General features: G+C 37.4%; 1 protein-coding gene across 2 annotated transcripts in view; it reads right to left on the reverse strand.

Moving 5' to 3' along the window:
* Positions 1-1,263: 1,263 nt before the first annotated feature.
* TMPRSS15 (transmembrane serine protease 15) overlaps positions 1,264-24,538 on the reverse strand; it is a 130,760-nt gene continuing 107,485 nt past the window's right edge. Inside the window, exons 21-26 of one of the 2 annotated variants that reach the window (XM_024732023.1) lie at positions 22,153-22,202; positions 21,253-21,427; positions 10,957-11,138; positions 9,599-9,694; positions 6,281-6,420; positions 1,264-2,057 (exon numbers count right to left, since the gene is read on the reverse strand). In XM_024732023.1, coding sequence (XP_024587791.1) covers positions 1,902-2,057; positions 6,281-6,420; positions 9,599-9,694; positions 10,957-11,138; positions 21,253-21,427; positions 22,153-22,202 — 799 coding nt within the window. In that variant the 3' untranslated portion in view covers positions 1,264-1,901. The remainder of the gene's footprint in view (positions 2,058-6,280; positions 6,421-9,598; positions 9,695-10,956; positions 11,139-21,252; positions 21,428-22,152; positions 22,203-24,538) is intronic. The other variant, XM_024732024.1, reaches the window with a different exon arrangement.

Genomic DNA, 24,538 nt, shown 5'->3' on the forward strand with positions numbered 1-24,538 from the left:
GTCAATTACTAAACGCATAAGTTCCTGGAGTTGGGATAATGAACTTCTGTCTTATTGGAAGATGGTAGAGAGACTGTCCTAAGGGTTCCTTAAGCTGACCTTTGAAAAATAAAAAGGAATAGGTGTTGTATTTGTATTTTCAGAGCATACTTCTAATAAGTGTTGTGAAATGCAGAACAATATTCAGGAAATAAAATCAAACAGCAGACCCTACCCTTGCTGTTCCATCCTTCCTAACCACTCCATCCTTCCTATTAGGAACAGGTCATTGGAAAGGTTTTAAAAAAGAGTAGTGTGTTCAGGGACTCCCAATTTTTGTCCTAAGAATAAATCCTGTGATTGTTTACCAAGAATTTGTAATCCTCAATCATCTGGATACACCTTTTCTTTTTTTCTTTTTTAAATTTTTACTGCAGTATAGTTGATGTACAATGTTGCATTACTTTCAGGTGTACAGCAAAGTCAATCAGTTATACATATACATATATCCACTCTTTTTCCCATATAGATCATTACAGAGTATTGAGTAGAGTTCCCTGTGCTATACAGTAGGTCCTTGTTGGTTATCTGTTTTATATGTAGCAGTGTATACATGTCACCGTCTTTATATGGTATTGTTTTCCCTTTCTCTGACCATTGCCCAGAGAGAGAGTCTTTTGCTAAGACAACTCATGATTATCTACTGTCCCTTCTCCCTGAAATTTCAGGATCTCTCCCACTTACACGGTGGTCCCCACTGCCTCTTCAGTACGTCAGTAACAACTATTCCTCTCAGGTGTAGCCCAAGTCTCCTTTCTTCCATAAGGCCAATATAAACTGATTGACCCCTTCTTTCAACTGCTCGAAACCTTACTCTCTCTTCTATTACTTTGGACCATATAGACCCATGCAAGAATGTGTGTGTGTGTACATTTGTATCAATTTGTATGAATTTTGTCTTCCTGAATAAATCAGTAGATTTTGTGTGGTAAGCTAAATTGAAGTTTACACTTACTCTGGAAATGATCCAAGAGATTAAAGCAGTGGAGCAAATTCATTTATTCCACATTTTTGGCCTTCCAGTGGGCAATTCAGCTGTGTCTAAATAAGTTTTGCACATGTTAGAAATATCCACTGTAACTCATCTATCAGAGAAAAACCACACTTGTAATAGTTGTATTTCTTTGATATGTCTGATAATTTTTGGAAACCTAAAAAACACTAGCTTGAAATAAATGGACCGTATGAATAATCCAGGTAAAAAATGATCCAATGAAAGTATGACAATATTAGTTAATTTAGCTTTAATTTTGGTACAAGGGCGATATATAGACTTGTGCTATTTTGCTGTTTAATTAGCTTATTTGAGAGAATTGTGCAATCGATTTAGTTCAGGTCTGTGACATGAGCTTACAATAAGTATTTTTGATAAGTGGGAAAAATATTAAGGATGTGCTCAAGTTGGATTGGAAATGCATTTGGATAGAAAAGCAGGAGAATGACTGAGATTCTTATAATAGTGATCTAAGCTGGAATTAGATAATTTACAGCAGTCTATTTTAAACAATAACATACTTTGTGCAAACAGTTTATTTTGCTTCTCCTAATTTTGCTTAAACTTTAAGTGTAATAGTATATGCTTTAAAATAACATTCCTTTAAATAAGAGAATATGATAAAAATAATGATTAAGAACAAAGGAAATATCTGTGAAAGAATAACTTCACAATAAAATCAAACTTTATTATTTTAAAGTTACTTTGTATTGTAAAGATTAGTTTTTGTTTTCTCCCCCAGCATTTCGGTGGCTTAGGTAAAGAATCAAGGCTTTTAGAAATGATTTTTTCAAAACTCTCAATTTCCATGCTTCTTAAAGTGGAATGGGAAAACTGCCTGATTTTCATCTTTGCTTCAGGAAACACTCTAATGTAGAAAACTTTGTATCCATTCTGTGAACCTCGGGACCCGGGAGCACACCCCTGGGCGATTAGGGAGTGCACACTGGTATCCAAATGACGTCACACCAACCAGGAACCATCTGTTGTTTTCTTGGCACGTGAGTGGTCCTCCTGAATCCCCCTAAAGAGTAAATTGCAAAAGAAAATTGTAGATGTGTGATCAATTGATATAAATATATATATATTAAGCAAATAAGTTCAAAACTGAAGATCAAAAATATGGTTTAATTGCCATTGCAAGTCATCTGTAAATATTCTCATCATCACTCTAGGTCAAGAATTAGAAACTTTGGCTGCTCAGTAAGTACACAGAGGAACTATGGGAACTAAAACAAAATTTATATGTAATTTTTTTATGGTTCACTCTTATAGCAAGCATTTCCTTGCTTTAAGTATGGCATTTTAATGGGTACCAAGACATTTTCTAAGGCACAACTCTGAGAGCATCCCAACCAAAGTATATGTTAAAAGCTAATCCTTTTATTAAAGGAGATATGTCCTAAGTATTATGAGGGGCTTTGTGGTAAGACAATATTCCACATTATGTGATTTAGGATAGCTAATAACTCACACATAAAGTTGATTTTAGTTCTCTTGGGCAGCATTAACTTTTTAGCATTAGACAAGCACAGTCAGATTTGAAAAAAAAACAATATTTCAGCTGAAATAGGCACATTTATGATATAATTTCTAGTGAGAGGCACACATTTTCATCTATCTTAATTGATGAAATGCTTTTAATTTTCATAAATGTTAATTATAGCAATGCCTAGTTGAGTTAATTACATAGATTTTATTTCCACAGGATTATTCCCGTGTAATGCAAATGAATATAATGCAAATGTATCGTACCGTTATTTAATGACAGAGAATTGACAAATATTGTCTCCCACATTAATTGTGACAACATTTTAAATTAATCTCTTTTATATTTATGAAGGAACTTAAAGCCTGTGTACTTTGGTAAATCATGGTACAATAGAATATTTCAGCTAAGCTTATGTTAAAAAGTATCCTGAGAGACATTTTGCCTGATTCTTTATCACCTTTGGGACTTATATTTAAGGGAAAAAATTGTGGTCTAGAAAATCACCCTTTCTCTCCTGAGGGAGAGGAGTATAAATCTCATTGGCAACCATGGGTTACTCCTTTTCTAGATGTTAACAAATGTGTTCAAGCTGTTTGAAGGCGGGGGTTGTGATTGTACTTCTGCATCCTAAGCCCTTAGTTCATAATATGGTTCAGAAATATTTACGGAACAATGTCAATTCAAGGTAAGAATAAATACTGACTCAAAGTGGTACGTGACTTAGAAGTTAGTAAAAATAAACCTCAAATGTTTGGGTATTTTAAAAAGGAGTCATTTGGTTTGCTTCATATCTTCAAAAATAATTTCATATTTTTTAAAAGACAGTAGAATCCAGACGTTGATTACTTGAACAAGGATTTTAAATTACCCAGCACATACTGGCGCAGTGGCTGTTATTCAAAGAATCCACCAGCAGGCCTGAGGCCAAACAGCTGAGTGTTCTGTCTGTGTCTATCACTTCCCATCATCTAACTACATACACCATTTCAGTTCTACTGTGTTACTTCTCTTCGCCTTCATTTTCTGATTTGTTCAATGAAGTTATTTCCGTCCATTATCTCAGAGATGTGTAAGTACTTCAAAAATATGAGTGAATGTCCAGACCATAAAGTATTAACCTAAAATTTATGTTTCTACGGAGATGCTATATTTATAAAGGAAAATGAAAATCATTAACTTCGTTGACTGAACATCTGAGTAAAAGGGTTGGAGACCATTTTTGTTTCGGGTAGTGGTTCTTAAACCTTGGGTTGCATCAGAATCACCTGAGGGCTTGCTCACACAGACATTGCTGGGCCTCCACCTCTAGAGTTTCTGATTCAGTGACTCTCTGGCAAGGCCAAGAATTTGCGCCTATAACAATATTTCAGGTGATGCTGATCTCCTGGATTGGAGACCACACTTCAAAAACCAGTAGTGTATAGAACAAGTCTCAGAATAGTCAGCAGAATGGGTTTTCTCTTTGTGTCATTCACTTAGTTTTATAGAGAGAGAACTTTCGACAGCCACTCATGGTGCCTTAAAATCCAAACAGCTGCCTAGCAAGCACAAGCCTTTGGGAAGCCAGAAGATATTCAAGAACATGTGAATGACTAATAAGGCAAATTCTTCACCACTATAGGGAAAAAATAATGCTTCGAAGAACTTATTCAAGTGATATATCAATAGTAACATATGCATAATTTAAAATAATGTATCCTTTTGTAATCAGTCCTCCTTTTTAACACAATATTCAAGATGAACAAAGAAAATCATGTAACTCTCTAGATGATCGATTACTCAATCATGATAACATTATATTACACAAGGTATTGCCTTGTGTGGGAGCTTTCTTACTTGCTAATGAATAACGTACTTAGACTCTCTAGAAATTGGAACCAAATATGAGATTTCAGAGATCTGGCATGAGTTGCTGGCTTAATGTAACCCAAGCATCGATAACATCAGCAGTCATATTTTCTACCTAGTGCATGAGGTGCCTGCCACACAACCCCCATTAACTCTAATTGAAGTTGTACAGCTGATTTCCCTTCTGAGCAATAACTCTATAAATCTCCCTCTAAGTGGCAATATATCTTACCTTTAGTACACTCTTCATTTTAAAAGGAAAGTATAAGAGAAAAATTGTAAACAAGAATGCTATCCTATTCATCTTGAATATGCAAGTGTCATCAAAGCAGAATAAATATAAAACTAAGCTGAACATTTAAGATGACATGAGACATTGGCTTCACTAGAGAACACATATTCGGATCCACCTGTTTAACTGTCTGTTAAGAAAGTCTTGTATTCAGTCCAATTATTATGACATATGTATTAGTATGTGTCCATATAGATAACAAGTTGTTTACACTTTAACAAAGTGAAGCCATTTCCTCACAGTATAGATCGGTACATCTGCATTTGGAGATTATTCATTTGCTCAGTAATGCTATCAGGTTTAATCTAATCCAGTAGATGTTAGTGCATTAATATTTTATTAATTTTCAAATATAGAAAATATGCTCCAAAATTTATTTTAAAAATCTCATAATAAAAATTGTTAATATTTTTGTGTGCGTACTTAATGCCTTACACGTGTTATCTCTTTTAAACTTCTCAATAATACCTAAGTGACTTGCCCAGACTCACTGGTAAGCGTTAAAGCAAGGGTCAAAACAGTAGTTTGAGCACAGAATCCATGCTTTCATGGCTAGTCCATACTGCACCTAAAATTTAATTATAAATCTAAAATCTAGCAGAATTTACTTTTTATTTGTTGAATGTATATAGATTTCATGGAGCTGATAGATGGCTACATTATTTCTAGGTGGAAATAGAGACACAGATGTAGAGAACAAACGTATGGACACCAAGGGGGGAAAGTGGCAGGGGTGGTGGTGGTGTGATGAATTGGGAGAGTGGGATTAACATATACACACTGATATGTATAAAATAGATAACTAATAAGAACCAGCTGTATAAAAAATAAATAAAATTCAAAAAAAATAAAAACATGTTTTTATCTTCCATGAGGGTTAGTTTGTGGGTAAGAGTTTTCTTTGAAAGTCACACAAGTCAAAAGAATGAGCAAAAAATCACACCTCTCTAAAAAGTTCCAATTGAAAACCTCATTAGGACACTGGATGCCAACTTATTAGTGCTTCTATTTACTTATTTTAATGTTATTCTCAAAGTATTTGTTTTTTAAATAAATCAATTTTTATTCTGTAAAAAAAAAAAGCTAGTGATACTTCAAACATATTGCAGGCTCTCTAGGTTGGTTTTCATGCAGAAATTATTCTGGGTCACTGGACACCTGGACTAGACTCTAAATCAGGGTTGAGAATTAGAGGAGTACAGGCCAATTTGGCCCACAGACCTGTTTTTCTTTGATTTGTTTGAATAGGGTTTTAAAGAATTTGAAATTTGAAAATAAATGATTCTAGCTAAGGTACATACTCTTCAGCTCACCCCCAGGCCCACTACTGCATATTTTTCCTGGCAGTCAGACACATCCACATGTTATGCCTAGTCTCTAAAGACATCTGATTTGTAACCTTTGTTGATAAAAATTAGTTCTGTTTCTAATGCTCAGGTCCACCCAGGAGTACTATGCAAATAAGCCACAAGTAAAACTGAAAAGCCACAGTTTTGTAAATGAGGAAATGAAATTAAGACCCTGATGATTTCTGCACTCCCTAATCGTTGAGTGATGAACTCATCATGTAACAATGCTTTCTGGAAATATTGGGTGAGCAGTTTTACATATTTACCTGGCAAGAATCTATACCTCCTTCTTCATAGCCTGCACACACCATATTTTCTGTAATGTTGTACTCTGGCATCTCTTGTTGGCATTTCTCATTTGATAGAAGGGGAACATCAGCTTCTTGCAGTATGTCTGCAGGAGGACCTGTTCAAAATGGATAATGCAGCCAGCCAGTCAGAAGTCAGAAGTGATCATCATTGAAGGAGCCACCATCAGTCTTTTTATTTCAATAGTTCACTCTCATTACTGAGTACTGTGTGTATACATAATGGAACTAAATGCTAAAAGCACATAATAAAGCCCATCTGCAGATTTTGCCAAGTGGGTAACAGTAAAACATTTCTTTAGTTTCCAAGGGCTAGCAGGGATGGTGGGTTGGACTAGACGGTCTTTAGGTATTTTCAGTAATTTCAAATGGTTACAGCATTGCTTATGGGGGAAAAAAGCCCGCCAACACAAAAAGTTTCATTCATGGAAATCAGCAAAGTCTCAGAAATCCAGCAGTGCTTTTCATTTGGCACCTGAAGAGGTGCTCCCTTATTATGGCATTCAGCTCCTTCGTGGGGCTGTATGAGCAAACAGGTGCATACTGAACAGGAGACGAAGCTCAGAGGAACTGTGCCCTGGTCTCAGGGCAATCAGCTTGTCATCCACGTGCAGGGGAAGAGAAAGGAGGCATTTAGTAGCAAAGTATACTTCCATGCTTTTCACAAAATGACTCATCTACTGGAAGCATGAATCTCTGTTTACCGAAATACTAATCCCAAGAGGGATGTGAAAAAAACAGGTGTCTAGTGCACCCAGAAAAGGTACATGATAAGCACTTTCTAATAATTAGCAATTCTATTTGCTTTCTCAAGAAAGGCAGAAAGTTGAAAATAAGCTAGTACATTTGACAGCCAATGTTGTTGCAAAAATGTATGTGTCCTCATTTCTAGCTAAGTTTCATCACCACACTAAAAAGACAAGAAACGCGCACACGCATATAGGTGTAAAGCAATGTATGTGTAATCAGTGGTGTGTTGGTAAATGTTTAATAACCGATTTTTCAAGAAATAAAAACAAAGCCCCACTGTGTATTGTCTGCCAATTTGCCTGTTGTAAACACTCCAAACATGGTCAATTTCAAAGTACCAGTATGACAGCGTGAAGTTGGGAGGTGATTACCAGCTGGTGCCAGTGACTTCAGAGGCTGGATGACTTTTCAAGTTTGACAATGAACTTTAATTTTAAAAAGTGATTTAGAGAGGTTAAGATGGGGCAGAACTTTCAGCATCTCACTGTCATTTGTTCTATGAAGATTGAGGATGGGCTGGTAGAATTAGTTTTAGAATAAAAATAAAAGAAAATTTTGCTGCTTGTCAAGGAAGAAAAAATTGTTTGGATATATGATAAAACTTTTTGGTAGAAAGAAATTTGAGCAGTGTTCTTACCTTTGATATTTGTCAACATGAGTTACCATGAGGATAATTGAAAATAAACATATTCATACCAAAAAACCCACATAAAAATGTCAGTAAAGTTATTTAAGTTTACTAGTTGCCTTAATTTAATCAAATAATACTCCTTTCTCTCTTAGTAAGCAACATGTTCATGATCTTAAAAAATTAACTAGTGTAATATACTCAAAGCGGAAAAACTGGGGTTTTAGAAATAGTTGGAAACCCTAGGAAAAAGTTCATAAAATTTGTTAAAATTGCCACACCCAAGAAGTATTTAAAAGTAATCTGTTTATTCCTAAATGAAATTGATCTCAGATGCAGATTTTTTTCTTGTCTCCATACCACTCCTAGAGACTTTTCCTAAGTCAATTAAATGCATATCTTTAGTAACAATAAGCAAATGTGAGCAAGTTTACTCAACTCTTAAAACAATAATAATTTCCTATGGAATAAAGAGTCTTAAATTTTGTTAGTAGATAATTTGCTTTTGAAGAGTACATTGTGGTCATAAATGTCTTTTAGCTTGAAGTCTGATAGAGAAAATATCTATCTAAGAATCATTTTTACTCTTTAGATTTCAAATTTAATAAGTCGTGACATTTTTCAAGTGGAGGAAATACAATAATACACAGACTTTGACTTCAACATACTTTATGGGCAGCGGAAATGAAGCATTTCAACAACATAACGTAATTGCAGTGGAGAACCTTTGTCAGAATCGTCAGGCAAGGGTTTGACTTAGATTTTATGCTCCCTTTTACAAGAAGTAAGGATATTTTAGCTGTGAATCCTTTGCTTCTGGGACATGCACCTCTCCACAAGATTTTGTGCCTTTTCATCTTAAATGCAATTAGGATTTTTAAATATCATGGATATGACCTGTTGTAACTCTAGAGACCAGGTTTTTCCAGCCAACAATACTGCTGTTCCTTTTTGCTTAACTATTAGTGAGTGGTCAAACTCTAGGCTAGATGGAGTAACTCCTATTAGGAATTTTGAAACCAGTGAACCTTGCAGTTACGTTTAGAGGGTTTGAAGTACTAGAATGCTTTAAAAAAAAAAAAAAGTGTTATTTTTTTCCATTGTAAGATATGCTTTATTTGCCATGAAGAAAGAAAATAAATTTTCCAATTTAAGTGTGGCATTTTTTTATTTTACATAGTTTAATGTGAAAAAATGTACATCTTAGAGTTGATGAAATATTGCAAGGACATTGGAAAAAATTTTATCGAGGTATCATTGGCATACAACATTATATTATTTTCAGGTGTACAACATAATTCGATATTCTTTGTTTGGAAAACATGCTATTAAATAATGCTGGTGAGTCATTGGTTTATTAATTTATAGTCTTCAATGTAAGATTCATGCCATATCTGAGTCTTCTTGTCAGTAGGCAGAATTAGCATGTTGAAACTGATTCCCTTCTCATCTTAGGGAATGTGAGTGTGAAACATTTATATCATAAATACAAATAGTTTTATTGATTTGGAAAATGTGACAGTTAATAACTTGGCTTTTGATGAGACTTTATCCATATGCTTTATAAAAATACATTTTTATAGCCTTTGGTTATATTTATTTCAATAGGTATATATTTTCATCAGAGAGTTTATAATACTAAAATTAGACATTGAGTTTAGGGAATGCTTGAATTTCCCTCTAATAAGAATTATAGTTTTATAATATGCTCCATGCAATTTGGAAAAAAATTTAACTATACAAATATGCAACATATGAATATAAGCCAGACAGCTTTTAAGAGATATTGCAGAAAATTATTATAGTATAAGTTTTTTAAAATGTTGAAAATATTCACAGGATAGAGCAATAGCATGCTTTTTACTAATAGGCATTTTCTATTGAGTCTGATAATTTACCTTGATATACAAGTGTTCCCCAACCAGCAATAGAACAAATTCTTCCAGGAGGAAAAACTTGATTTTCTTCGGGTAAACAAATAGGTTGTATATAATCTGTGAACATGAAAGAAAAGAAAAACAAGAACGGACACACATTCATTTCCAAAAGTTTTAAAAATCATTCATTTTCGACATTTCATCTAAAGAAAGCCTTGTATTTTCATTTTATCCTGCCTAGACATTTTTTAGACATCAATCTTAGGGGAAAGAAGCATTTCAGAGAAGCACTTCTTTGACAGTGGATTAGGTACTACTGATGGCCTTTTAGGATCTTCTCCATTGTCTCTATGACTCTGTTATTATGTATACAACATCCTAGTTCTGGAATTAGTCATTTACACTTGATTTTTAAATAATCACAGTACTTAATAGAATGTGGTTCCAGTTCTATGAAAATCTTGGTAAGACTGTTTTTTTCAGGGTCAGTTAAGAGAAAGTTGGGCAAATGTTCTGAGGTTTTTTTTTATTTTCCCCAATTACCTACACATTCAAAAAGCTTTTAGGCGATTGTTTTATAGGGTACTTACGGAGGCATTAGCATTGGTGGCTGACTTTTTCAGCCTTTCTCCAACAGTTTGCAAGCCTCCTAACATTCATTCAACATCCATGACATGTAAAACCCAAGGCAGACACAAAAGTGAATAAAAGGCTAGGGCTAATACAATGAACTGCAGCAATCATCTGCCTTTGTTAAGTGCTCTCATGCATGCGGAGACAGAATTCCAGAGAAGCACAGGGACGCACTCTCTCCTGACTGGACACTGGGAAAGTCTTCAGTGTAAAGGTTGGAGCTGAGCAGAGCCCTTCAGGATAAAGTTCACTCCCTCAGGTGATTTCTTGCACCTTATCTAGGTATTTGGAGGAAGTCCTCCATCTGCCATTTTATTAATATTATTGAATCTCCTTTATGAATGACCATTCTTACTCACTTCGCTCTTTGAACATATGCTTGTCTCTCACTTTGCCCTACTCCGGCCTTTGTGGCAGATGGACCTATCTTTCTTTCCCATGAGAAACAAAGACGGCACACAATAGAGCATGACCTATTATCTCTGGGCTGCTCCTTGGAGTTTACTGATATAGAGGGCTCTTAGAGTTGTATTTTACTGTTCAATTTTCTAGAAAGTTGGATTTAAGCACTGTGATGAAGGTAATTTAATGTGTTTCTCTACATTCCCCAATTCCATTTAAATTATAGTGATTTCTATAACAAATTATCCAACTTTTATGGACTATTAATGCACTGGTACTGATATTTCAAATCTAATTTTGAATTAATTTGGGCAGATAGGATGACTAAAACTGATTTCTCTTACCTGTGTAATTCACTTTCGATTCAAGATGCATCATGGCAATGTCACTGTCCTTTCTCTGTTTATTGTAGTGTGGATTTATGACAATTTGGTCTATCAACCGAGTTTCTATTTGAGGAGAAGTCAGATTCGATGTCATATGCAGGCCTAGGACTGCTTTCCACTTAGATGGCTCTAAATTTCTCCTTACGTTTAAGAAAAAGAAGAATAAGAAACACTCCATCCACCACAGTTAGTTTCTAGAGATCTTCGCAGTAGGTATTTCAGAATTATGTGTTCCCATCCTCAAATATTCTTGAATTTCTTTGAAGAATTCTTCTTTAAAAATATTTCCTTAATTTCAATTTTTTCTGATCGGATCATAGAGGAAGCCTTAATTTGTGCTAATCTCTATAACTTCTCTTAAATCATCTCTTAATCTCTGGTTCTAGATTGTGGTTCTCAACTTCCATTTCCCATTAGAATCACCTGGAATGCCTTTAAATCATGCTGTTACCTGCTCCCCCTTCTCCATCTCTGGTTTAATGAGTCTGGGATGGAGAGGGGCATTTTAAAAATTCATTTTTCAGTTAAATCTCCATGTTGATGGTAATGCATAGCCAGTTTTGAGAAACGCTGCTTTAGATCATATTCGAGTGTGGAGACTGCATCTTTGTGCAGGGTCTCCCTCAGCAACCACAGTAGCTATGGTAACAATGGAAGGAGGTTCAGCAGCATCTCCTGTTTAGGAGGTTACTGAATTCACACAGAGTTCACATAAGCAGTAAAACCTATTATGATGTTTATAAGCTAATACATGAGCTTGAGTAATTTCCACACATAATGAACTCGAATAATTTTTCATACACAATGTTGACCACTGATAGTGTACTGATAAAAGATAACATTTGTGTTATAGGCAGCTTAAATTGGAGAGTATATTAGAATCTGAAAGTGTACAGGGACTCCTAAATCTGCTACTGGCCTGCAACATCTTCATGCCAAGAAATTACCAGTGAACAGCTGGAATTAAGCCAACTGAGCCATATTCACAATGAAGTCAAAATTCAATAACTGCAATTAGAGCAGAGCTAGTGATTTAATTCTCAATAGTTGCAAATGCCTAGTTTAACATGGTATTTCAAATGTTAAAATACAAGTCACCTACAAATATATAAATATATAAAGAACATGAAGTTATTTCAAGTCCATCTGTTTATCTTTTTATCTATCTATTCATTACATTGTTATATTTCCTAAAGGATTATGTTTGATCAAGTAGCAGTCTTCAGTAATGCTGATGAATGCCCAAGCATCCAGTAAGCACCTGCTGATAACCACACTGCCTTAAAATCTGAGGAAACTTACTAAGTGTTTTATAGCAGTAAAACAACTCCCATTTATGGAGAAGCTATTTTGTGCCAAGTGTAGTGCCAAACACTTTGCATCATCTCATTTCACCTTTAACACAGTTCTATGGATTTTACTATTAGAACAAACTGGGTGCTAACAGTTTAAAATTGTAGGGTAGAGAGGATTGGTGCCGACCAGCACTCACCAGCCTGAGATGCTTGTCTGCTCACCCACTGGCGTGGGTAGGGGCTAGGAGCTGAGGCTCGGGCTTTGGAGGTCAGACCCCAGGGAGAGGACTAGGGTTGGCTGCGTGAAGACAGCCTAAAGGGGGCTAGTGCGCCACAGCTAGCCGGGAGGGAGCCTAGGAAAAAGTCTGGACCTGCTGGAGAGGGAAGAGACAGTTGTTTCAGGGTGCACAAGGAGAGGGAATTTCTGTTCTGTGTGCTCACAGAAGGCAGAGCACCACCTAAGTGGGCTCCAGAGATGGGTGTGAGCTGCGGCTATCATCTTGGACCCCACAGATGGGCACAGACCACTAACGCTGCCACCACTGCCACCAAGAATCCTGTGTGCAAGCACAGGTCACTACCCACACCACCCTGGGAGCCTGTGCAGCCCACCACTCCCAGTGTCCCGTGATCCAGGGGCAACTTTCCCGGGAGAACACATGGCACACCTCAAGCTGGTGCAACGTCAGGCCAGCCTCTGCCACCTCAGGCTCGCCCCGCATTCCAATTATGACTACTGTACCCCTCCCTCTCCCTGACCTGAATGAGCAAGACCACCTATTTGGCTGCTGCTTTAACCCCCTCCTGTCTGGGCAGGGAACATAGGCCTGAGGGTGGCCTACATGCAGAGTTGGGGTCAAAACCAAAGCTGAACCCCAGGAGCTGTGCAAACAAAGAAGAGAAAGGGAAATCTCTCTGTGCAGCCTCAGGAGCAGCCGATTAAACCCCTGCAATCAACTTGGTAAACTCTGTATCTGAGGAATACCTGAATAGACAACAAATGTTCCCAAAATTGAGGTGGTGGACTTTGGAAACAACTGCAGACTTGGGGTTTGCTTTCCGTGTCTGATTTGTTTTTGGTCTTATATTTATCTTAGTTTAGTTTTTAGTGCTTGTTATCATTGGTGGATTTGTTTATTGGTTTGGTTGCTCTCTTCCTTTTTTTTTTCTTTTTTGTGAGTGTCTATGTTTCTTTGTGTGATTCTGTCTATTTAGGTTTGCTTTTACCATTTGTCCTACGGTCCTGTCTGTTTGTATTTTTGTTTGTTTTTAATCACTGTGTGTGTGCATGTTTCTTTGTGTGATTCTGTCTATTTAGGTTTGCTTTACCATTTGTCCTAGGGTTCTGTCTGTTTTCTTGGTTGTTGTGTTTTGTTTGTTTCTTTTTATGACTCTGTGTGTGTATGTTTCTTTGTGTGACTTCATCTGTTTACTTTTGCTTTTACCATTTGTTTTGAGGTTCTATCTGTTTGTTTGTTTTGTTCTTCTTTTCTTTGTGAGCCATGTAGCTGGAAGGGTCTTGGTGCTCCAGCCTACTGTCAGGCCTGAGCCTCTGAGGTGGGAGAACTGAGGCCAGGATATTGGACCACAAGAGACCTTCCAGCCCCACTTAATATTAATCAGTGAGAGCTCTCCCAGAGATCTCCATCTCAGCACTAAGACCCAGCTCCACCCAACGGCCAGCAAGCTCCAGTGCTGGACGCCCTATGCCGAACAACTAATAAGAGAGAAACACAACCCCACCCATTAGCAGAGAAGCTGCCTAAAGTCATATTAAGTCCACCAAAAACACACCACCGGACATGGCCCTGCCCACCAGAAGGACAAAATCCAGCCCCAACCCCCAGAACACAGGCATGAGTCCCTCCCCACCAGGAAGCCTACACAAGACATTGAACCAACCTCATCCATAGGGGGCAGATACCAAAAATAACAGGAACTACAAACGTGCAGCCTGTGAAAAGTATGGAGTTTCCTTAAAAAACTAAAAATAAACCTACCATATGACCTAGCAATCCCACTACTGGGCATATACCTTGAGAAAACCATAATTCAAAAAGAGACATGTACCACAGTGTTCATTGCAGCACTATTTACAATAGCCAGGACATGGAAGCAATCTAAATGTCTATTAACAGATGAATGGATAAAGGTGTGGCACATAAGTACAATGGAATATTACGCAGTCATAAAAAGGAATGACATTGAGTTATTTGTAGTGAGGTGGATCGACCTAGATTCTGTCATACGGAATGAAGTAAGTCAGAAAGAGAAAAACAAATACCGTATGCTAACACATATATATGGAATCTAAAAAAAAAAAAAAAAAAAAAAAGAGGTTCTGAAGAACCTAGAGGCAGGATGGAAATAAAGACAGAGACGTAGAGAATGGACTTGAGGAAACGGGGAGGGGGTAAGTAAGCTGGGATGAAGTGAGAGTGGCATGGACATGTATGCACTACCAAATGTAAAATAGATAGCTAGTGGGAAGTAGCCACATAGCACAGGGAGATCAGCTCGGTGCTTTGTGACCACCTAGAGGTGTTGGGTAGAGAGGGTGGGAGGCAGGCGCGAGAGGGAGGAGATATGGGGATATATGTATATGTATTAACTGATTCACTTTTTTATAAAGCAGAAACTAACACAACATTGTAAAGCAATCATACGCCAATAAAGATGTTAAAAAAAATAGAAAGAAAAGAAAACACTATATAAAAGCTTTTCCCCATCGATTATATTTATAAGGTTTCCTAAAATATAGTTTGTTAGGAAAGCGAGAATAAACTTAATTCTTTCCCTTAATTTCCATCTTTCAAAGTAGAAAACTGGAGCACCAGCACTCCCAGTGGTGACAAATGAGTTGTGTGTATTTTACGGAGGGACAGAGAAAGCCTCTCTGTGTTTGAGCACGACTGATATTTGGTTAAGGTTATTCCATCAATTGTAGACATTTTCTTTAAATGGTCTGAGTGGCGTGTTTGGGGCCTGTAGGCCCTCTTCGGCCTGGGTCTGGGGGCTTCTGCCATACTCCACCAGTCTGGGAAAGCTTCCTCCCTTCCAGCTGGGCCTTTGAATGGGGAATTGGAGATGGAAATCTGGCACTGGGGTGCTCACTCTTCCTGGGATGTCTTTGTATGTAAGCTTTATAGTCTATACTGGTACGAAATACACATTCAAAATAAAATAAAGTCATGATTCCAAAATAAATAAATAAATAAATAAATAAAATAAAATGGTAGGGCAGAGACTTTATGTGGGACGGTCTGATTTTAGAGGCTTCCCTTGCACCAGGATACTGGGGAGCCTCATATAGCTATGGGCAGGTTCTGTGGGAGGGACTAAGAACATGAGGGGCAGGTTGGGAGGCAGGAGAGGGAGACATTCCTGCTGCCGTTGGTTACCTGGGCTCAGGTAGGGGAGGATGTCTCTGCTCCTACTGATTGGTGGCAGCTCCTTAACTCTCCAGGTGCTGGGCCAGGAGGGCATTATGTGCTAAAGAGGCCCTGTTTGATTATCAAAGGTCTTCTCACTTTCCCTTTTCCAGGTCAGAGGAATCAGTACTTTGGCCAAGTTGGACATAATGATAATTTCAGAGGCTCTGACAGCACCCACTTCCACTGTCCCTTGGGACTCTCCTGCCCACTTTGACCTGTCCAGGGAGAAGGGGTAGGGTGAAATCTCCTCCCCGGTGTCCTGTCTCTGAGCTTCTTTCTCTGAGGACAAAGACTTGAGAATACAGAAGTCATAGCCAATGGTACTCAAATTTTATGAAGCAACTGAGAAATTTGCTAAAAATTCAGATTCCTAGTTTCTAGCTCTGGAGATTCTAATTAGGAATGTTGGCGTGGGACCCAAGAATCCATACTTTGTAATCACTGTTGGGATACTGAGCAATATAAAATCCTTCTAGCTTTTCCATTCACCCAAAGCCAAGAAATGGGGGAAGAAAGCCTTCCGAGAAATAACTGCAGATGAAGAGAAGGGACTTAATTATATTTCACAATATTCTTGTTTCAAAGCATCTACATTCCAAAAAAGCAAGGAGAAGCTATAAGACAGAAGACAGGTGGGGATAGGAACAGGACATAATCCCATGGGATAGGCAGACCCCAATTCATCTGAGGCTAAAGATGGCAGAAATAGCTTACCTTTAGGTAGAGAAAATTGGCTGAATTTCTGCTACATTTATTTCACCTTTGCCTGCTCTGACCAGTGTTTTTCTCAGTAGCAAGGGGAAGAAAGGTACAGTTTGATAGGAAACAGGAAGACATGATCCTGACTTCTGTAACCTCAAAGCCTAACATACTCCTTGGCACACAGTAGATGCTCCACAGATGTTGCACTGGATGGGATGAACTAGCGCTGCCCCGTTCTATGTTGCTCTGTGCTGGGTTGTAAATAACTTCACTACTCTGAGCGTAAGACTGTCCATTTGTACATGGAATTTTCATTGTGGTGGGAAGTAAATGTGGTAAGATAATTATGATAGAGCAACATAATATGCTGAAAGGGAAAAAAAAGATCAATGGGACCCGATACTATAAATTGAAATTTTTTTATGTTCTACCATTACTAATGGTGGCATAAAGCAACCTCAGCAAGTTTGCTTACCGCCAGTCCCAACGTTTACCCACAGCACAGAGCTTTTGGTCTCTATTAATCATTCTCCAATGAATGGGAAAGGATTCCTGAGAGAATAGCCAACTCCTTTTTTTAAAGGCAAGTGAAAATTAGAATGCCCCTGAAATGTGATGGTGTTGTCAGAGAGCAAGAAAATTTTCAAGAATATCAGAGGTAATTTTTAAAGAATAAAGGAGCCACATTATATGGGATAACACTAGCTAGCTTTAACAATTTGGGCATCATATATTAATCATAATAATTACCCTAGTTAATAAAATACACTGTTAATGAAGGCCCATGAGTCCATAAAGAAACTCAAAAGCAAAAAAGCAAAGTGTGTACAAGGCAGTTGTATTGTGAAAAAAGGGTAGACAGGGAGGATGTGTTCAATTATTAGTCTTTATTCTGAGTAGGGACAAGATTGTCATACGTGTGAGTATTTTTATTTCATTAAGTAGAAGCTTGTTTTTAAAATAAAGGTATGCATTTATTTGTTTAAGCATAAAAAAAGAGAAGTACAGGGAACCAGGAGTAAGCCAAATAATCCTCAGCATTATTTGACCTGGTGGATTATTTCTAGAAATTTAAGGAATCACCTTTGAGCTCCTTTCTTCACTTGACTCCCAGCCAGGACTATCCACACACTTGTGATTGTCCTTTCATTTCACTCTTTGATTTGCTATAAAATAACTTGCTTGTATTAAGAAAAATAACAAAGACAAGAAAGAAAGCCTGAGAAAGACAAAGACAGTAAGGCTGATGGAAAGGCTATTCTAGATTAAAGATGAAAGAGGCATAGCAAATAAATGCAGTGCGTTATCCTAAATTGGTTCTCGGGTGGAAAACATATAAACAAACTACAAATGTTATAAAGGGCATATTTGGGACAATTGACAAAAGTGAATACATACTGTATTAGATAATTAGATTAGATAATTGTATTGACAATGTTAAATTTCCATGATTTTCTGTGATTATGTAGGAAAATATCCTTGTTCTTAGTAAAAATAAAAAACAGGGTAAAGAGGCACAATGTCTAACCTACTATCAAATGATTCAGAAAATAAATATTTCTCCAAATTGGAGGGAATTAAAGAATGATAAGAAAGTTTTCATAGCATAAAATGTAAACAACTGGTGAATCTCGGTGAAGGTACACAGGAATTCTCTGTACTGTTATTTGCACTTTCTGTGCACGTTTGAAATTATATCAATATAAAAAGTTTAGAAAATAAGTGTGCTGAATGTCTCGTGGGTAAGACTTAGAGTCTTCTTTCACAGACCTCGCCTGAGCAGGAAACAATAAAAACTTTATTGCACATTTCTATAATTCACAGTACGCAAAAGCATTGCAGCATCTTAATTTGGTCCTGACAATCACCCTAGGAGGTAGATATCCTGTGGACACCCTACAGATGAGGATCCTGAAACCCACAGATACTAAGTCACACAAAGTCAGTAGCATAAGTTGGATCAAAATATTCTCTGGTTTGAAGTCAACCTTGTCTTTAAATCACAGCAAATATTTCTTAAAACTTCACAAATATCTCTTTTAAGGTTGGAAAAGAAGACAAGTCAGTAGTAGAGAAACAGAACAGGCACAGGGAAGTTTAGTGACATCCAGGAATACTGAGGCTGAGGGGTGGGAAAGAGAGTGTGGACAATCTGAATGCGGACAGTGAACTTTCCGATTAGACCATTTAACTACCCACAGGTGAAAACTGGAGCAGATTTACCTTGGGGTCAGATCATTTGTGTAGTATGGTTTCAATAAGTTTCTTGATCTGGGTTCTTCTTTTTATTAGGAAATTAAACTTTTTACTGTATAAGTAGAGTTTTAAAAAGACAAATAAGACTCAGTATTAGCATACTGGTAAGAATATTTTTTGGATAAAACTATTTGAAATAATATCAGAAACTTTCTTGGTTAGAGACATAAAGAAAAAAGCAAGAAAACTCCTGGTAACCGGAAAAAAAAAGAAATAATACCACTGAGTGGCTAAGAAAAGTAAAATGCAAGGTTGGTGAACAAAAGTTTTTCATCACAATTCTGTTACAGCTTATGTTTGTTTGCTTTTGTTCAAATTGAAACTGTGTGAAAAGACATTTTATGTCCTATATGACTGAACATGTGTTTATATTAGATGAAACTGCTTTTCTATTTCCCTCATATATTTACAGTTTGAAAAGATGTTATTGGTATAATTGACCTATAGTAAGTACATCTGTAAGGTAGCTAATTGAAAGAAGTCACTAATATCACTGCAAGCCTGGTTGACTTTTAGAAAGCATATGTTCTGCAAGAACGTCAAATGGACGAATTTACAAAATCTGAGGTTAATACAGGAGGTGGCTGTCTTACTAAGGCCTACCTATGATGCAGCAGGAAACACTGAATTTCTAGCTAAAGATACCTTTTACTTGTAACACAGTTAGGATATAGGTTACCCACCTGTGGCACACCTAAGGCATAGAGTATGTATAGGTAAAGGTTGAAGTCATGTTTAGCAGGGGGTGGGAAAGTTGGCTGCTGTAGACATTTGTTATTTGTTATGATATGGCTGAAAACAGATTAAAATATAATTATCAAGAGGCAGCAAAGTTAAGAAGGTGTAGTTTAGATATGGAAGAGGCTATAGTTTAGTCACCCAGATATGGGGTGTAATGCACAGACTCAGACAGCTTTAGATGTAGATGGGCAGTGCCTTGGTGCCCTCTTTCAGGCAGAAGAAGAAATTAACATGTTCTTGGGCCCAGGAATATTGATGTTTATTTCCAGGCCCTTCCACCCACTCTCTTTTCTCCTGTGGCACTGCTTTAAGAATGGCTGCTCTAGAGGGAGAAGATAAATTCTAAAATTCAGCATGTATTTTGTCATATCAAAAAAAGAATTCGACATGGTTGATATTAGTCCTTCTGGAGCGCAGGTAATTGGCCAAGCTGGGATGTAGCTGAGGGTCCTCATTTCCAGGTTCCCAGCCTTATGAGTTTGAGTTTACTCTCACTCTTGTATGATGGGTATTTCTGCGTAGGCTCAATCCTTTAATACTCCTTCTCCCTGGCCCTCCCTATCTCCCAAATAATTTTGATAGCCTCCTGTAGCTGATAGTTTGTCTCCATCCATCCGAGAACTTTCAATGCCTGTGTTTGTATGGAGTTAGTCTTTTATCCTGATTAACTAAGGCTGCATCCTCCATTCTGAGCACACACACTTCTCTCAGAGATTCTGAACTCTAGAGGCTCATTCTAATCCTCACAGGTAAGGTCATTCCCTCATTCCCTGGAAGTTTCTTGGGGCAGGAAATCACCCTTGTTAGGGCTTATGAATCTTTAGGAGGAAGTTACATTTTTTTCTAACTTAATTCAGAAGTGTTGGAGTACAATTACCTAAAGAGGTGCCCTCTTTCAGGCAGAAGAAGAAATTAACATGTTCTTGGGCCCAGGAATATTGATGTTTATTTCCAGGCCCTTCCACCCACTCTCTTTTCTCCTGTGGCACTGCTTTAAGAATGGCTGCTCTAGAGGGAGAAGATAAATTCTAAAATTCAGCATGTATTTTGTCATATCAAAAAAAGAATTCGACATGGTTGATATTAGTTCTAAGTTTTAGTTACAGTCAGCATCAAAACAGATCTGACTTGAGAACTAAGGAAACATTTTTATGCTAATTCAGAGCAAAGTGCTTACACGTGAATTTCAAAGGGCACACTTTTTTTTTTTTTTTTTTTCGGTATGCGGGCCTCTCACTGTTGTGGCCTCTCCCGTTGCGGAGCACAGGCTCCAGACGCGCAGGCTGAGCGGCCATGGCTCACGGGCCCAGCCGCTGCGCGGCATGTGGGATCCTCCCGGACCGGGGCATGAACCCGTGTCCCCTGCATCGGCAGGCGGACTCTCAACCACTGCGCCACCAGGGAAGCCCCCACACACTTTTTAATTTGTAACTTGAAGGCTATCTATACATGCTTTTTTTGACATTGACACTTTGCTGACAATAAATATTGTCCTAATTGGCTGATAACCAGCACAATTTATATAGTGAAAACTAATTTTATACCTTAAAAAATGCTTACCTTGTAAATAGGTGGAAATTTCAATTTTTATGTATGTATGAACCATAATACTTGATCCAAGTGTCTAATGAAGAATAAATTTTAATTATACTTTCTCTATTTTTATACATGATTTTAATGGGAAAATGATTGGAAAGTTTATAATGTTATAAACAGCAGGAACATTTCCCTGCTGGGAGGGTTTGGGGAGGCTGCCTGAAATGGGATGCCTAGTGTCTGCTGGGGTCACCTCGTTGGGGAAGGGCCAGCTGTGATATTGCACTCACCCATACACGCAGTGGGCGGCCGACACCAGCCAGTCCCTGCTGACCAGAGAAGCCCCACAGAGCAGCTGGTCGTTATAATACACAGCAACGATCCAAGGCCAGGCTCCTTCTCGGGAATTATTTCCTCCAACGATCTTTGGGCTAACTTCTGGAGCCACCAGTTTTTTTCCACACGCTGTTAAGATAATTGAAGAAAGAACTTCTAGTTAATTTTGGTGGATTTCCTCTGGTCATGAAAATTGAGTGGATCACTGCAAAATAACTTTAGGTGACATAGTGACTCTAAACAGAATGATTGTGATGACTGAATAGGAAAAACTGATGCCATTGCTACTGCCACCATCTTCAGTAAAACCAAAAGACAGTCTTCATAATGTATGGAGATTCCTCACTGATGTGTTGCAATGGACACTCCCTGTAGATCACAACAACAAGATGAGAAGACTCAAGTTTCAAAGTGACCAACAGGGTGATATTGGAGAGAACTGTATCCAGGCATGTTGACTGTTTTCATTGTTGTCATTGGAGTAAATCTCAGGAGCTTGAATGATGAAGGTATTATTACACAGAGAAGCTCAGGATGGTGTAATTTCAAGGCTTCATTACAGTACTCCCATAAGTATTAAGTGCACATTTAAAAAATTTTCTCATATCACAGGGAAATTTAAAATTGACTCATAAAAAAATCATCTTTTTCAAGTTTTCAAAGGACATGGAAATTTGTGAATTTTAATATCTTCTTAAATGCCTTTTTAAAATTCTGCCACCTCTGTCTGTGTTATCTACTATTAATGAAATTTTGTGCGCATCCTTTTGGGTGTATGGATAAATTAAAAAAAAGAAATAAACAGAATTTTAAACTGAAGGCTTGAAGGAGAACAGGAGGAAATATTGACTTACATTTATGGTTACATTGTAACAGAATCAGTGAATCCTCTAAGCACTGTTTACTGCAATAGAAGAACAATTGTATTTCAAAAATGGTGCACACAACATTTTAAAGCAAAACATAGTGTAAGTTGTCCTATTTTTTCTCTTTAGTAAAATGGACCTTTAAATGTGTCATACATAAAATGCACAGCAGAAAATCCTCAAAGTCAAATAAAGCTGGGTTCGTATCTTTAACTCTACTGCTGACTCTTCATGTGATTTTGGATAAGTTGCTCAATATCCCCAAGACTCAGTTTTAACATCCATAAAACAGGGGCAATAGTACTTTATTGGAGTTTTGTGAGATGTAAATAAATATTTGTAATGGAATTATTATTGTGTGTTATACACAATGAATACCTGATGAACGGTAGCTACTGTTAGTTTTTGTGAACCAACCTTGGGTTTCACCGTTCTATAATACAGAATATGCTTCAGTATTGCTAACGAGACAACTATTCGGGGCCCCAAACTGTGTGTGAGGCTGTGTACTTTATTCAGGGAATTCAATGATGAATGAATCATGAGTCCTGCTTTCAAGGGAGGCAGACATGTAAATATAAAATAAAGTGCAGGCATAAATAATTAAAAACTCACTACCCGTTTAAATATTTGGATACCAACGTTTTTCAAAGCCAAGAATTCTAAAGAAAAATTAAAACAAAGAAAAAATTTTAAATGTGTGATACTTACTAACCACTAGAGGTCAGTATAACACAAGGAATTAAAGTACTTGCCCACACCTTTCCCTGATGGCAGCTACTGTAGCTATCGTTTGCCTTAAAACACACACATACACACATATAATTGTAATGGTTTCTATTTACATATTTAACAACACCTATTGTGCATGATTTTTAGGTGCTTGAAATTTTAGGGAAGAACAAGTCAAAAAACACAAAACATGACCCAAGATGCATATGAGATCATTAAGTACAATAAAACAATTCAGTGTGTCTGGAACATACATGATAAGGATTACTTGAAATTACATGCATTCATGTTGTCTGTCAAATCCCCGATAGCAGACATAGCCAATTGAAATATAAGTAAATATACATTTTATTAATAAGCAATGTGCATGTAGGTATATCTATCTAGATATAGATAAATCAATATGCATTCATAATTCCCCAAAGAAGAAGTCTCAGTTAACGCTTCTTCTGTTATCCACCCATGGTTAGGAGAGAAGTCGTTTTTAGGATGTACCCCAGCATACTGTCAAGTCTCATTCAAACTTTCTACATCTACAATATCCATCAATGAAAGCGCATATTCAAAATAGTTCATCATTTTTAGGTGTTAAACAATATTTAAGACTCTGTGGTCTGTAAAAAATGGATGAATTTCTTTTCAGCAAGCACAGAAAAGTTTTTGGTTAACTTAATGGTTACCAGAGAATTAAACTGAGCTTAACACCTCATTCTTCAAGTGTTTTGGTTAATCAAAATTTTCATACACAAACACACACGTAGGGTCTCAGTATACAGCAGTAAGTTGCTTCACTTATGGTCAGAGTGAGCAGTGAGTACATTTGTCCAAGTACGTTATAGAGATTAGAGAAAAATAGAATAACTTTCCTGGCCTTCAGTCCTGGAGTCAGAATTAGGTCAGCCCTCTGTACGGGAAATAAGTCAATGCCATGATCCTGTGTCTTGCTTTCAGCCCAGTGGGACAATATTGGGATACAAATGGATGGGTTTGTATCTACTGTGTTGACAAAATGAACTGATTTCTCTCCCTATATATGCCCAACAAGTGGCCTTTTTTCTTTCTTTTTCCTTTCCAGAACTGTTATTTAAAGTGATATGCTGCCTTGGAGAGTTCAGAGGTAGCACAGTAGAATGGCAAGTGGAGGGCTTTGAAGCCAGATAAACCTGGGTTAGAATCTCATGTTGCCTCCAGCTTTGTGAATGAGTCCAAGTCACTTATCAACACCAGGCTTTTCTCCTCATCCTTACAGTGGAGCCATGCTAATTAAGTCAAAGAGACTAGAAATAACCTCTGTAACATTGCAATGTTTCTGCCACAGCATCTGTCACAGGACAGGCATTCATTAAACTGTTGATAAGCACTCTATATCCTGTACCTAGCACCATGCTTAGAACACATTGTCAATCAATATATATTAAGTCAAATTTTTCTGTTGTTGTTATCTAGGACTACTAGACAAAAAATTGGAGGAAAGGGAAACCCAATACTGGCAGCAGCATGAATTGTACGTTTCCAGTTATATCAGGTCAGCTGGTACCATGTTGAATGGCCTTCTCTCAGTGGTGGGAAAATAGTAGTCTAGTCATGCATATGCCTCATAATAGGAGAAAAAAATGGGGGTCTAAGTCGATCTTCATAGTTG

Source organism: Neophocaena asiaeorientalis, unplaced genomic scaffold (assembly GCF_003031525.2).
Source record: "Neophocaena asiaeorientalis asiaeorientalis breed wild unplaced genomic scaffold, Neophocaena_asiaeorientalis_V1.1 scaffold55, whole genome shotgun sequence".
Classification (NCBI taxonomy): Eukaryota; Metazoa; Chordata; class Mammalia; order Artiodactyla; family Phocoenidae; genus Neophocaena; species Neophocaena asiaeorientalis.